The sequence below is a fragment of the Podarcis liolepis genome, assembly GCF_965112155.1.
Source record: "Podarcis liolepis genome assembly, chromosome: 14".
NCBI classification, from domain to species: Eukaryota; Metazoa; Chordata; class Lepidosauria; order Squamata; family Lacertidae; genus Podarcis; species Podarcis liolepis.
In genome coordinates, this window is record NC_139569.1 from 29,488,021 (window position 1) to 29,503,124 (window position 15,104).

At 48.2% G+C, this 15,104-nt stretch overlaps 1 protein-coding gene across 3 annotated transcripts in view; it reads left to right on the forward strand.

Annotated features, from left to right (window-relative positions):
• Positions 1–15,104, forward strand: part of IGDCC4 (immunoglobulin superfamily DCC subclass member 4) — a 77,923-nt gene that overhangs the window by 51,557 nt on the left and 11,262 nt on the right. For all 3 annotated transcript variants that reach the window (XM_083474994.1, XM_083474995.1, XM_083474996.1), the window contains 7 exons: positions 620–727; positions 2,251–2,434; positions 6,486–6,613; positions 9,199–9,369; positions 10,040–10,177; positions 10,273–10,378; positions 11,051–11,288. In XM_083474994.1, coding sequence (XP_083331120.1) covers positions 620–727; positions 2,251–2,434; positions 6,486–6,613; positions 9,199–9,369; positions 10,040–10,177; positions 10,273–10,378; positions 11,051–11,288 — 1,073 coding nt within the window. The remainder of the gene's footprint in view (positions 1–619; positions 728–2,250; positions 2,435–6,485; positions 6,614–9,198; positions 9,370–10,039; positions 10,178–10,272; positions 10,379–11,050; positions 11,289–15,104) is intronic.

Below are 15,104 nucleotides of genomic sequence, written 5' to 3' on the forward strand. Positions count from 1 at the left end.
GAACTCAGGATCACCAAAATAAGTCCACGGGACACAAGGCACAGGTGGTTTAAGAAAGAGTAATAGGAGGTGTTGTCCAAAACATCTAGAGAACAACAGGCTGGGGAAGTCTGGACTAGAACAGCAGAATGCCACTAAAACTATGCCAAATGAGAAAGGGGAGAGTTTGCCTTCTCGCTCTGCTTCCCAAACTCGTTTGTCTCTCCACTTTCAGAAACAGAGATGCTGGACTAGGCAGAACTTTTGCCTCGTCTTGCAAACCTCTTACTATGTGAGGCACACATTTAATTATTATGAATGGGTTGTATCTGGTGCAGTGCTAAGTTGAAGTCACTTAGCAGCATACTTGTGCTGGCTCATTACCACAGATGGTTGTGTAATGGATTGTGCTGCACGAACCAGCTGTTGTGCAACAAGCTTCCGCTAGTGCAATTGTTCCATTGGATTCCTTCAAACTCTTCCATCTGCTAGCCCAAGAGTTCCTCCCATGGCGAAGAGAGAATGTTGGATACGGCCCTTTGCTGAAATGGAGATGGTAGCCATGATTTTGCTCTTCTAAGCCAGGCTGCTTTTTTTGTTGCTTGACCCACTCTTCCATTCCTCTGCTTATTCTCTCCAGTTCCTGGGAGACTCTACGAAGTGAAGCTGGTGGCGTTCAACAAGCATGAAGATGGCTACGCGGCAGTTTGGAAGGGAAGGACCGAGAGGGCTCCTGTAACCGTAGCAGGTAGATGCTGCTGCTGCTGCAAGGCTTTGACTCCTGGCTCATGTTTATGGATGGCTTTCCCACAAAGCAATATGATAAGGCAGCCTTTGCCAACCTGGTGCCTCCAGGTGTTAAGACAAGGGCAGCCAAAATGATCAAGGGAATGCAGTGTTGGATTCACGTATAAGCTAAACAAGCTATAGCTTAGGGCCCCACTTTCTTGGGGGCCCCAAAAAAATTTAAAGGAAAAAAAACTGGATGTACGATTCCAAAATATAAGATAAAAAACAAATAAAATAAAACCTACATACAGCAACAGAGTTTTGAGTTGCGTATGGACCTATTAGGTCTATAAATTACCATATAGCATATATTCAACACAAGAAACAGCGACAATTTGTTGTTGACAAAGGACAGCTGGACATATAAAGGGCCCCATTACCTTCAATAGCTTAGGGCCTCATCAAACCTAAATCCAGCTCTGAGGGGATGGGGAAACTCCCCTATGAGGAAACGTTGCAGTATTGGGGACTTTTAGATGAGAGAAAAGATGGGTAAAAGATGACACGATGGAAGTTGTTTAAGAACAACAACAACAACAACAACTCATTATGTATATGCCAACCATCTAACTGGGTTGCTCCCAACAGAATACAGTGGAACCTCGGTTGTCGAACGTAAACCGTTCCAGAAGACCGTTAGACTTCCAAAACGTTCGACAACCGAGGTTCAATGGACGGTTGGCAAAATCCACTGAAAAAATGGAGAAACGCGCCTTGGAAGCCATTCGACTTCCGAGGCTTGTTCGGAAATGGGAGCATTCACTTCTGGGTTGTCGGCATTCGAAAGCCGAAATGTCTGACAATCGAGGTTCCACAGTATTTAAAAACAACAAAAAAACCAAGAAAACATTAAATATTTAAAAATTCCCTTTAGATGCAGTTTGCACGGCATGGAAAAAGGAGAAAGGGTTTTCTCCTTCTCTCCTAACCCTAGAACTTGTGAACATCCAGTGAAGCCAAATGTTGGACAACCCAGGACCTTTAAAAGAAATGACTTCTTCAAGCAGAGCGTAGACTATGAAAGGTGCTTCCATAGGAGGCAGTGGTGGCCCCCAACTTGAATGGCTTTAAAAGAGGGTTGGACAAGTTCATGAAGGAGAAGGCTATGCTCTGCTTCCATGGTTGGAGGCAGTCATGCTCCTGAATGCCAGTTGCCAGACACCACAAGAGGGAAAAGAGCTCTTGGGCTCAGGTCCTGCTTGTTTGTTTCATAGGCTTTTGGGCTGGCAGCTGTGAGAACAGGATGCTGAATTAGATGGGCTGTTGGCCTGATCTAGCATGTTCTCCTGAGGTTCTTATGGACCACAGCTCAAGTCAGCCCCATTTGACGTCTCCCATGTTCTGTGGCTCATCTGACCACAACGTTTCACCCTGCCTTGTTCCTCTGTAATTTCTGCTGTTGTTCCTTTGCAAGCTGGTCCAGTAGTCATACTCCCTGCACCTGATTGTACATATCTTCTCTTCTCTTGATCATTCTTTCAGACCCCCCGCTTCAGAAGGGCCCACCACTGCCCCCGGCTCACGTCTACGTGGAATCCAACAGCTCCACGTCAATTTGGTTGAGGTGGAAGAAGCCGGATTTCACAACGGTGAAAATCGTCAATTACACCGTGCGGTTCAGTCCCTGGGGGCTGAAAAACGCCTCGCTTGTGACTTACTACACAAGGTAAGAGGGTGACTAGCAAAGCTAATGGGAAAAGTCAGGGGAGAAAACACATGAAGAATGGAAAATATTTAAGGAATATATAAGATTATATTGTAAAAGTGATACCATCTTAGCAGAACTGGAATGATACTTGTGAACAACAGATAAATGAAATAAACATCAAAGTGGAATGTAAGAAAAAGGATATAAAAACTGTGTGATAATACCATGACAATAGAAGAAGTATAACGAGAACAACTGGAAGTTTCCTGCAAAATAATTTTATTTGATAGATATGAAATTCTTGGGTTTTTTCTTTTTTTTCTTTTTCCGTGTTCTTTTTAAAAAAATTGTTTTTGTTTTTATGTTGTGAGGTTCTCCCCCCTTCTTTTCGTTATTTACTTCTGTATTTAACTTTGTTACACCTATTTTTGTTGTATGTTTGTATTTTAAACCAATAAAGATTTACACACACAAAAGAGGGTGACTGAGCACCCGTGCAGTCTGCATATGGGGTGCTGCTGCAAAGAAAGAGGACGGGGGAAAGTGACTCTTCCCCACAGGAGGCAGTGATGGCCACTAATTTGGAAGGCTTCATGGGCAAATCCATGAAGAAAAAGGCTATCAATGGCTAAAATTGAGATATATACCATATTTTTCGCCCTATAGGACATACTTTTCCCCCTCCAAAAATTAAGGGGAAATCTGTGTGCGTCCTATGGGGCGAATACAGGCTTTCGCTGAAGCTTGGAGAGCGAGAGGGGTCGGTGCGCACCAACCCCTCTCGCTCTCCCGGCTTCAGGAAGCTATCAGCAAGCCTGGGGAGCCTGCGGGAGTTCCCGCAGGGCTCCCTAGGCTGCGGATAGCAGCCTGCCGTCCGGCGCGCGTGCGCCCTGAAGCAGAGCGCCCCTCGCGCCGGGCAGATATCTGCAGCCTGGGGAGCCCTGCGGGAACTCCCGCGGGTTCCCCAGGCTTGCTGATAGCTTCCTGAAGCCTGGAGAGCGAGAGGGGTTGGTGCGCACCGACCCCTCTCGCTCTCCAAGCTTCAGCGAAAGCCTGTATTCGCCCCATAGGATGCACACAGGGCTCCCACAGGGCTCCCTAGGCTGCAGATAGCAGCCTGCTGCACGGAGCGCTGGGCACGCTGAAGCAGAGCGCCCCACGCTTTGGGCAGACATCAGCCAGCCCCAGAAGCTCGGGGGACAGCGGGGAGGCGCAGTGCCGCCATCCCGCTGTTCCCCGATCTGGTTTGGAGGCTGGTGCTGGGGAGAAGCACGCTTCTCCCCAGCGCCAGCCCCACAAGCACAGGGGACAGCGGGGAGGTGGAGCGCCGCCATACCGCTGTTCCCCGACTTGGTTTGGTTTCCCCGACCTGGTTTTGGGGAGGAAATAAAGGAAATTTTCCCCCTTTATTTCCCCCCAAAAAACCTAGGTGCGTCCTATGGGACGAAAAATACGGTACATACACCTGTACAACTGAGATTTGGGCTACCATAAAAATTTGACCCTGAGGCGCCCCAAAGGGCAACTTCAGCATTTCCCTAGTAAGCTATTTTATTCTAGAGGATGTGCCTACAAATCTGGGCACAGAATCTGACTACCAGCCAGGTTGTCTTATGATCTTGGAGAAAATTAAGTTTAGACTTGTCTGAAAGATCGGTGAGCCTCTTCAGCAAAGGATCAATGGTGTCTCTACGAATCTCAACATAAAAAGGACATCTAAAAATATATGTTCAAGGCTTCCTATTTTCCCCAATGGCCGGCACAAAGTCTCCATGCGCATGGGACCCATCTATAGGAGCCTTCCAGAATCGGTGAGGGCAAGGCCGAGCTTCTAGCAAGAGTAAAAGCCCTTCTTGCGTTTCTGGATGTGAGGAAATAGAGATATGCTGCTGGAGCGGCTACGTATATCCCGTTTTCTATGATTTTATAATCGGGGACCCTTGTACAGTCCTGTTGTCTCTCTATGTCCATGATTCTTTGCCTAATCACGGATGTAGCTTGGCCCAGGCCCATAGTTATGAGGGTTTGGGGAGCAACGCCCAGTTTCTGAAGAGTGTTTAAGACTGCTGTCTGCCAGCCAGACTGAAACTGGTCACTCAGAATCAATGGGGCGATGCTATCAATGGCTACTAGCCGTGATGGCTATGCTCTGCCTCTATGGTTGGAGGCAGTACTGCTTCTGCATACCAGCTGCTGGAGGCGACAGGAGGGGAGAGGGCACTTGTGCCCGGGTTTCCCACAGGCATCTGATTGGCAATCTGGAAACAGTGGCTCATGTTCTCCTGTCCTGTCCCCTTTATAAAGATCTGAGGAATGAGATCATCACCCCACTCTTACTTACCATCCCAGGCCGCCCATCTGCGGCCACATTGTTCTTTCTGTTATCAGATCAAAATGATCAGACAACAGCAAAGGTTGCTAGGTTTATCAAGGGTGCAATGAGATTAAGGGCCACAATCCGAACGATAAACTTGATCATTTGATTGTCCTTTTTACCCATTGTTGTCTTTTTAATTGTACAGTGGTACCTCAGGTTACATACGCTTCAGGTTACAGACTCTGCTAACCCAGAAATAGTTCTTCAGGTTAAGAACTTTGCTTCAGGATGAGAACAGAAATCATGGTGCGGCAGCAGTAGGAGGCCCCATTAGCTAAAGTGGTGCTTCAGGTTAAGAACAGTTTCAGGTTAAGAACAGACCTCTGGAACGAATTAAGCACTTAACCCGAGGTACCACTGTATATATTGCTTGTTTTATGTTGCTATGGCCGTTGGCTAATGCGGAAAAAGTTTATCCATCTATCTGTCTGATTCAGACAGCAAGCTCTTCTTAATGTTTAGAAAGCTCTCTTGCACACTGCAGCCAGCTGTGTCCCAGAAGATAATTGCACATGTGAATTTGCCTGAACAGATGATCTTGGAAAAAAGTTAGCCAACAAACTTAAACTGGCCCAGGGAGAAGCAAAGGAGGATGCTTTCACCCCAGTGTAGCTCCCCTTTATCACACATACAACCCAACAAGACCTATCCCCCATCCCCAGCAGCATATGAAACGATTTGGCCAGTCTGATCCGACAACCCCCCCCCCCACACACACATAAAAACAAACCATACTGCAACCAACCGAACACAACCAAGCAAGCTTTGTATCCTATTATCTCTCATGAAGCCAATAAAAATGAATAAATATATAAAGGACCCCGTCCACATGATGCTGACACAAAAACCCTACACAAATACTGTGCAACAGAATGAAAGATCATATTCCCCACCCCCATCTCTCTCCCTCCCCTCTCTTTCCCCCCAACTGCACAATGTCTATGACAATAATGTTTCATACTGAATGTAAATGAACTGTAAAAAGACTTTATGACTTGAAAGCGGAGACGCTCTATGTACTTTTCCCTGTTTTGTAACACACACAAAAAATTAATAAAAACTTTTTTAAAAATTCATATTAAAGGACAGGTAGGTTGACATGTACGGAGATGGCCCATTATTGGCAGCTTCTGCTGTGACTCATGAGAAGGGGCAATGAATGTGCATGTTATCTTTGTACACTAGGCTAGTTTCTATACAGACTCTTACTGTCCTCCCTGCTCTCTATCCAAGCAGGCAAGACACCTAGTGGGAGTTCAAGGACACATTCCAGCAAGGCAAAAACATTCAAGGAGGGTGCAAAGCAGGGCTGATGAGGGGAGGTGTGGACTGAGGAAAGCCTTGAAGGACCACATTCAGCCTCTGGGCCTGCAGTTCTCCAGCCCTGTACATAATCCATGACTTAATAAACCATATATTGGCAATCCATGGGTCAGCATTAAGGCCAGTGAGTTCTGCATCCATCAGTTTCCTGTCCTATCCCAGAGAAGCCCATGACTTCTCTGAATGAATTCTTTGCTTCAAGTGGGGCTGCTGTTAGGTAAGAATCTCAAATATCAAGTGAAGCACTATGAAACCACAAGACCTGCCATCTCTTCTGTTTTGACAGCTGCCAGTCTCCTTACAAGGGGTACACAGATTGCAGATGGCGTCATAATATTTTCTCCCTTGTGGGCATTCTTCCTTCCATAGCTCTGACGAAGACATCCTCATCAGTGGGCTGAAGCCGTTCACCAGATACGAATTTGCCGTGCAGTCAAATGGCGTCGGCGTCGATGGGCCATTCGGGAATGCAGTGGAATGGTTCACCCTTCCAGACAGTGAGTACACAACAGAGTGCTTGATAAATAAATGTCTGCAGGTTTTGGGTGAAAGATTCGGATGGGGGAGTGCAGGCTACCTTACCTAACTGAACAATAGCATATGTGTTCCATGAAGGGCCGGCCCTATCGTTAGGCAAAGCTAGGCAGCGTTAGGCAGAGTCTCAGACAGCAGATGTGGGATGGAGGCAGTGACGGAAAAGGTGTTGGGCAGAACAGAGCTGGGCATATCACCTGCCTAGACCGATGGCTGCTTCTCTCCCAACCCTGGGACCAGTGGCTTCTTCACACAGCTCATAGTTAAATTGTGGCTCTGTGTCCCACAGGAGACAGTGATGGCCACCAATTTAGTTGGCTTTAAAAGAGGATTAGACAAACTGAAGGCTGCTGCTGTGTTCTACCTCCACTGTCACATTCAGCTGCCATTTCCTTGGCTTCTGCATGTGGAATGATGGGAACAGAGGAGGCTCCACCTTTCCCTTTGCCTCAAGCAGCAAAATGGCTTGGGTTCTTACCCAGGTTCTTGCAGTGCTTAGTTTCCAGACTGAGAGTTTTAAATGTAAGTTTTTAGCCCCTATAACTGCTTAATCGAAAATATTCTGCTGTTCGTTTTAAGAAATTCTCAGTAAAGATAGAAATCTCCAATACAGGCAAAAGCAAATAAAAATTTACGACAATAACTAATATTTGCTTCTCCAAAGTAATCAAATTTTCAGTGTGTTAGAACTCATACTTTGGAATTCCCTACCTATTGACAACAGGCAGGTGACTTCGCTGTACTCTTTTTGATGCCTGCTCATAACATATATTTTTTGCAAGCCTATCCACACATGCAGAACATTGACATGTGTTTTAATTTGGTTTTTAGCTTATCGTTGATTTTAATTATTCTTAAAGGTTTTTAAATAGTTATTTGTTGTTTTATTCTTTTTGTTAACCACTTTGAGAGGTTTGGCTTTTTAAATAGAATCATGCAGAATATAAATTTTGTGAAATAAATAAAAATAAAACACGAAGATGCAACAGCAGCCTCGACCAGAAAAAAATCCAAATTAAGAGCGAAAAATCCCAATGTGCTCCCATGGGCCTTGTCATCGGACAGCCATGCTGGCTGGCGGTGCTGATGGCACTTGGAGTCCCAAACATCCAGGGGGCACCAGGTTGGGGAAGGCTGGAGTAAGCCATAAAGTTGGTTTTCTACTGAGTCTCACAGGAAGCAGCCTTATACCAACAGACTGTTGATCCACTTAGCTCTGTAATGTATGCACTGACATTACAGCCCTACCAGGAGGCACCACGGATTGAACCTGGAACCTAGTGCATACAAAGTACCGTATTTTTCGCTCTATAGGACGCACCGGACCATAGGACACACCTTGTTTTAGAGAGGGAGAACAAGAAAAAAAAATTCTCCCCCTCTCTGCTCAGCGCCCCTTCAGCGAAGCGGCAGGAGAAATGGAGCCCCTTCCATTTCTCCTCCCGCTTGGCTGAAGGGGCGCTGCGCAGCTCCCCCTTCTCTACTGAATCCAGGAGAGTCTTGCTCTCCCGGCTTCAGCAAAAAGGAACCCAAAGCCTGTGGAGCGCAGCGGGAACTCACACTGTGCTCCGAAGGCTTCAGTGAAAGCAACGCTAAGCCTCCGGAGTGCGGAGGGAGCTCTCCCTCTGTGCTTCGGAGGCTTTGCGTTGCTATCGCTGAAGCCAAGGACCCTGCATTCGCTCTATAGGATGCACACACTTTCCCCCTTAATTTTTGGAGGGGGAAAAGTGTGTTCTATAGAGCGAAAAATGCGGTACATGCTGATCATTGGTCCTTCTAGCTGAGCATTATCTGCACCAGTACCCTTCTTCAACCTTGAAGTCCCTAGTGGTTGTTGGAGTCCAACTCCCAACATCTACAGGCAGCTTAGCTAAAGGTCAGGGAAGACAGGAGTTATAGCCCATCAACATGTGGGGACCCAAGGTTCAAGAAGATCACTGTGGCAGTGGCTCCCCAGGGTTCTAGATGAGGGACATAGCAGGTTGGTGTCAGGCAGCACAGGATCCAACCGCCCATGGCAGGTTGCCAGGAATGGATAAGACAAGGAAAAGTTCTTACCAACTGCTTTTTATTCAATATTCACAGAGAGAGGCTGAGAAATGCAGCCTCTTGGATAATGGCTTTGCTTCGTGTGAGTCTCCACCCCCTCCCTCCCTCCCTTCACGTGTCATCACTACGGGTGCTGACAAGCGCCCTCTGCCTTTGAGCTCTTTGCTTTCCTACTTTCAAGGCTCGCCAGGTTTGGGAGGGTGTCTGGAATGCTTTGTAAATACGCTGTGTCTGTCAGCTGTCGCCCCCCTAGTGCTTCTTCCTCCTCCTCTCCCATTATTTCCCAGCTTTCCCCCTCATCCGCCTCTGAGCTGTCATCTCCCTCAAACCCCTGTTGTAATTCTGAACTGCTTTCTTCTTCTCTGGAAGGGTCAGGCTGGGGAGGCGGTCTCTACCGTACCTCCTCTGCCCAGTCCCTGACATCTGGAGACGGCTGCCTTAACGGTTGCTCAATAAACCCCCTTCTCCCTTTTTGCTTTCTGTCCTCCCCTTCCTGCAGGGCCGTCAACACCTCCCTCCGACTTGCGGCTGCACCCCATCAACCCATATGCCGTCCAGGTCCACTGGTGCCCCCCCTCTGAGCCAAACGGCATCATCGTGGAGTACCTCATCCTCTACAACGCCAACCACACTCAACCTGATGAGATGTGGACTCTACTGACAAAAGAAGGTAAAAAAAATGCACAGAGGAAACTTTTGCGCAGGAGTACGGGAGTTGTTTCGTTGTTCAACTTTCCCTCAGGGGTCGTCTGCCAGGGGCAACATGCCAGGGTGAGCAGGGATGGCAGTAAATAGGTCTTTCTCTTCTTCTGCCATCCCCTCTCCCCTCTTTGCCACCCACATGAAATTGGACTGAGGGTTTCCCCACCCCTGTGTGTGTTTGAAGAAGAAGCAGTCTTCCTCAGCCTTGGCCCAGTATACCTGAAGGAGCGTCTCCACACTGGGGTCCAGCGCCAAGGGTCTTCGGCGGTTCCCTCACTGCGAGAAGCGAAGTTACAAGGAACCAGGCAGAGGGTCTTCTCAGTGGTGGCACCCGCCCTGTGGAACGCCCTCCCACCCAATGTCAAAGAAATAAACAGCCGTCTGACGTTTAGAAGACATCTGAAGGCAGCCCTGTTTAGGGAAGTTTTTAATGACTGATGTTTTGATGCATTTTTAATCTTTTGTTGGAAGCTGCCCAGAGTGTGCGGGGTATAAATAATAATATATTATTATTATTATTATTATTATTATTATTATTATTATTATTACTACTACTACATGGGAGCCGCAGAACATCTGCTGTGTTTTTAACCAGTCTGCAACACTTGAGCACCTGCTGGGTTTGCTCTCTTGCTCAGGCAATACGTTCAGCACCGAAGTCCACGGGCTGGAGAGCGACACCCGGTATTTCTTCAAGATGGGAGCCAAGACGGTGGTCGGGTCAGGGCCGTACTCCAACGTCAAGGACGTGCAGACCTTGCAGGAGAAGTTCTCAGGTACACACAGCAGCGCACACAATGCAAGGTGGGGTTCGCCTTGGCAGGCCGCGGCATCACCCTCTTCTCTTTGACTGCTCTCCTGTGTCCCTCAGATATGCTGGACGTTCACTCTGTCACGGGGATCATCGTGGGAATCTGCCTAGGCTTGCTGTGTGTCCTCTTCTGCATGTGCGCCAGCTTTCGCAACAACAAGCCAAGGTAGGTTTCTGCCTCGCCTTGGCCCAAAGTACATCAGAGCAAACTGAAGCCTGTCCGTTCAGCCATGAGCCTGCCATATCTGTATCGCAGCCTCTGTTCTGTGTCTGTTGTCCGAAGCCCTGGAGGACCACTGCCAGTCAGTGCAGATAGCAGTGAGGGAGATGTGCCAATAGTCCGACTCAGTCAAAGACTGTTTCCTATGGTGCTAGAGAAAGCATTGTCATGGACACACGTAGCAGGATAATCTCAGTATAATACAAAAGTAGCTACAACCCTAAAGTGTACCATAGCATATGTTTTTTGTATTGGCTGACTAACACAGCTGCCTTGCTGGAATTAGGAAGGCAGTGTCGCAGTTTTTGAAAGTAAAGGTCTCAGGTGCTGTCCCTGGCTGCATCTAGCTAGGGATGATGGGAGTTGTAGTCCAAAAACAGCTGACCTAGATGGACCAGGGGTCAAACTCTGTTTAGGTAGCTTTCTGTTCTGTATATCATCCCGCAGCAAATAAATCAGCAATTGGTCACTTAATAACTTGCTGCTATTGGCCAAGAATGAATCCTATGCCTAGCACTGGTTCAGTCTGCTGGGAAATCTCCAGCATTCATTGAGCTGTGGGGGAAGTTTCGTTACTGGTTGGTGAGTACTTAGTCTTTTGTTCATTCACTCCTGCAGGGAGTCTGTGGCAGGCCTGGTTTCCCAAGCAGCCGGGAACCACACCTACTATCACCGGAGCCGGCAAACACCGTCCCTTCCTGTGGCCCCCACCAACTCTCATGAACTGGAGTCCCTGATGACCCCGCTCTCTGATGATGCTCCCTCACCACCGGCGGACATCATGGAGCTGACTGAAGTGCAGGGCCTCATTCGTGGTTGCCCCCTGGATGACAGCATGGGCCACGTCAAAAGAAAGGTATTTTATTTGGTCCTGTGGTCCCCTTTCGTGGGGATCCCCTTGCCACTTGGAAGGGAAACAAGCAATCCTCAGATAACCTGCTCCCAAGGTGGGTTGGATATTTTTGGGGAGGTTACATCTTACAGTTTGAATTGTGCCTCGAAATGTTGAAGGCAGTGAAGATATTTCAATGCTGGCAGATTATGTTCCTGGCGATCCTGAAAACCCAAATTAGATTGCTTGGAAGGGGAAGGGGGACATGAAAGACAGGACCTTCAAGGTGGCTTTCTCTGAAATGCTACCTGTTCCACACGCGGGGCCAGCTAGACAATGCATGGATGAGATGTTGGGAAGAGGGGGTTTGAATTTGTTAGGCACTGGGAGACATTTTGGGACATGCTGAGAATGTGCAAAAGGGCCCAGGCACCACTTCCGCCAGGATGGAAGCAGGTTGCTGCAGCTTAAAATAAAAATAATAATTAAAGTGATTGCTGGGGGTGGGGTGGAGAACTGAAAGGAGCCAAGAAGTGTCTGGTTTGGGGTGAAAATGATTATGACTATCCAGATGGGGCCAGATAAGTTCTGCAAAGAAAGTGCAGGAGCACATGATAGCCAATTGAAAGGCACATTTTGATTTTTTGGTTGAGTGTAGCAAGCATCTCTTCACCCACCCCCATTCAGTTCTCTCCCATGGATCAGGCCTCTGCTCCACTGCCTTGCACCGCCAATATAGAAAATGTGTGCTGGGATCACAGGATCTGGGCAAAAGTGAGCTTGAGCAAAAATAATCTGAACCTTGAAGAGCACACAGAGCTGAAGGAGGAAGTGGGGAAGAGAGTCACTTTTCCAGCGTCCTCCTTCAGCTGTGTGAGCAAGGGACCAGCGAAGAGGAGCAGGAGGCTGGTTCACAGATACCATAGGAAGACCTCAGTGGAGGACTTGCTGGCAACCAGTGCCCTTGGGCTTAGCAAACGCAACGGTCCCCTGAGCTAAGCCATCCCTGTGCTAAGGTAGTGTAAAATAATAACTGCTAAACCTGGAGTACCAGAGAGAACTTCTGCAGTACAGAACCAAGCCAAATCATGTGTCTTAAGAGACGTCAGTGATCCCTGCTGTGGCTCCCACTTACTACTTCCCAAGATGTTCTGCATGTGTATTTAGCCCATTCCCCTTCGCTGGTTGGGGCTTGGTGTCAGCAAACTGCATGCCAGAGTGCAAGAAATGGTCATGGGTTTGAGCACCATTCTTTTTCCTCTGAGGGACGCGGGTGGCACTGTGGGTTAAACCACAAAGCCTAGGACTTGCCGATCAGAAGGTTGGCAGTTTGAATCCCTGCGACGGGGTGAGCTCCCGTTTCTCGGTTGCTGCTCCTGCCAACCTAGCAGTTCGAAAGCATGTCATAGCACAAGTAGATAAATAGGTACCGCTCCGGCGGGAAGGTAAACGGTGTTTCCGTGCGCTGCTCTGGTTCGCCAGAAGTGGCTTAGTCATGCTGGCCACATGACCTGGAAGCTGTACGTTGGCTCCCTCGGCCAATAAAGCGAGATGAGTGCTGCAACCCCAGAGTCGGTCATGACTGGACCTAATGTTCAGGGGTCCCTTTACCTTTACCTTTACATTCTTCCTCTGACTCCTTCTGTGGCCAGATATTGCCCCATGCACAGATTTGCATCATAAGGTTCTGGAGGTTGGTGTGTTTTATGGACAGGCGGGGGGGGGGGGTCTGCACCTGTGCGTCATCCCCACTCCCACTCCACCCCCCAAGTCTTGCTGTCATGGCAGTTTCTGCTCCAAGATCCTTTTATAACTTTTTCTTTCTTTCGCGGCAACTTATTTTGCCTGCCAATTGTGCCGCCTTTGCTTTTCCTCCCTCTTCGCTTGCCCCTCCCCGCCCACCCTTTTGCTTTAAAGCTTCCCAGAGTTTGTCTGGAGCATTTCATTTCATTAGGGAATGTTTAATTGGCCTAATTTAGCTAATCAGTTTATGCCTGTCTTTGTAGCCTGTGGAGAATGTGTAAGGTAATTAGGAGATTGACTGAAACAAGTGTGTGGCGAGCGCGTGGGATTTCGCGTTGGCGTCAATCATGACATTTCTTGCGGGTCCCCAGCCCTGAAGAGAAAGCAGCCGTCAAGCTGGAGACGGGGAGGAGGGCAAAGTGCAGTTGGGTGGCAAGAGCTTTAGCTGGGCAGGGTAGAGTTTCTTTACAGCCAGAGGTTTTACCAGTGCGGCTCTTTGCGGGTGGAGAAATGGCAGTGGACCTGGGTTCATGTCCTCTGCCTCCACCAAGGACTCACCACATGGCTCTGGGGCAATTCACCCTCTCTTATCTTCCATTCCCTGTACAGTGGTACCTCGGGTTACATACGCTTCAGGTTACAGACTCCGCTAACCCAGAAATAGTGCTTCAGGTTAAGAACTTTGCTTCAGGATGAGAACAGAAATCATGGTGCGGCAGCAGCAGTAGGCCCCATTAGCTAAAGTGGTACCTCGGGTTAAGAACAGTTTCAGGTTAAGAACGGACCTCCGGAACAAATTAACCTGAGGTACCACTGTATTTAAAAAGGGAATAATAGCTCCAGCTCAGCTGCTTGTAAACCGCTTACATAAGAACATAAAAAGAGCCTGGCTGCAGGATCAGGCCAAAGGGAGCCCATCAGTGTCCTGTCCTCACAGTGGCCATCCTGATGCCTCTGGGAAGCCCAGGAGGAGGACCCCAGCCCAGCAGCGCTCGTCCTGTGAATCCCAGCAACTGGTATTCATAGGCTTCTGGTGGCAAAGGCAAAACACCACCTTCTTGGCAAGTAGCCACTGATAGCCCTCTCCTCCATGACTTTGTCCAGTCTTCTTTTAAAGCTATCCAAAGTGGTGGTCATCACTCCCTCTTGTGGGATTGATTTCCATAGTTTGTTGGGGCTGTCATATGTCCGGAATTTCCTGGACATAGCTGGGATTCGGTCCTCATAAACAGCGCCTATGTCGGAAGTGTAGATTGAGCTATTAAAAATAGTTCAGAATGTCACATTTAAGCTCAGTGAGTTTGGCCAAAAATAATTTTTAAAAACTCAACAACTTTTGTGTCTGGGTTTTCACTTTTTAAATACGGCAACCTTAAACTATATGTTGCGTGAAGAAGTATTCATCCTGAATTTTCGACCATTCCGCTTCAGTGGATGTCCGGAGTGACAATCTGACGAGAGAGGGAGAAAAAGACTCTATCTACTATGTCCCCCTTTACACACCTGTACAGCAGGTCAGGTGGCCAGGAGGAGTCATCTCCGGGACCCTGTGAGGCTTGTCTGAGGAAGCAGAAATATCAGATCTTCCAAGAGATGCAACACATGGTCTTTCCTTTCCTTTCAGGCTCGATATTATCTTCAGTAGGCAGATGCACTCTAAACATCAGAGCCAGCCCTGCCACTTGCCAGGGTGGGACAGCTGCCTCAGGTGCCAGATGCTGGAGGTGTAACCCACCCCATCCTCCTGAGTCCCCAAAGCTAGTCTGTGCCCCCTAAGCTAGCCTTCTGACCTCTAGTATTGCGGGACGGAGGGGGAAGTTGTCCCACAACCACCCCCTTTCAGTGGTTGTGTGCAGATTTGCTGAGGAAAGGTGAAGAGTTGCCACCTCTGCTGGACTCATCAAACAATCTACCTGATGACTGGGAAAGGGGTGATTTGCACCCCACCACTGGTCTCTGCCCACCCTAGCACCCTGTTTTCTTAATTTCTCCCCTCCTTGCCACCACTGCCAAAATCAGACAAGCTGAATTTTTTGAATCGTCCTTCAAGGGCAGCCCCACCGAGAGCGTATTGGGGTAGTCCAGTCTGGAGAGCAT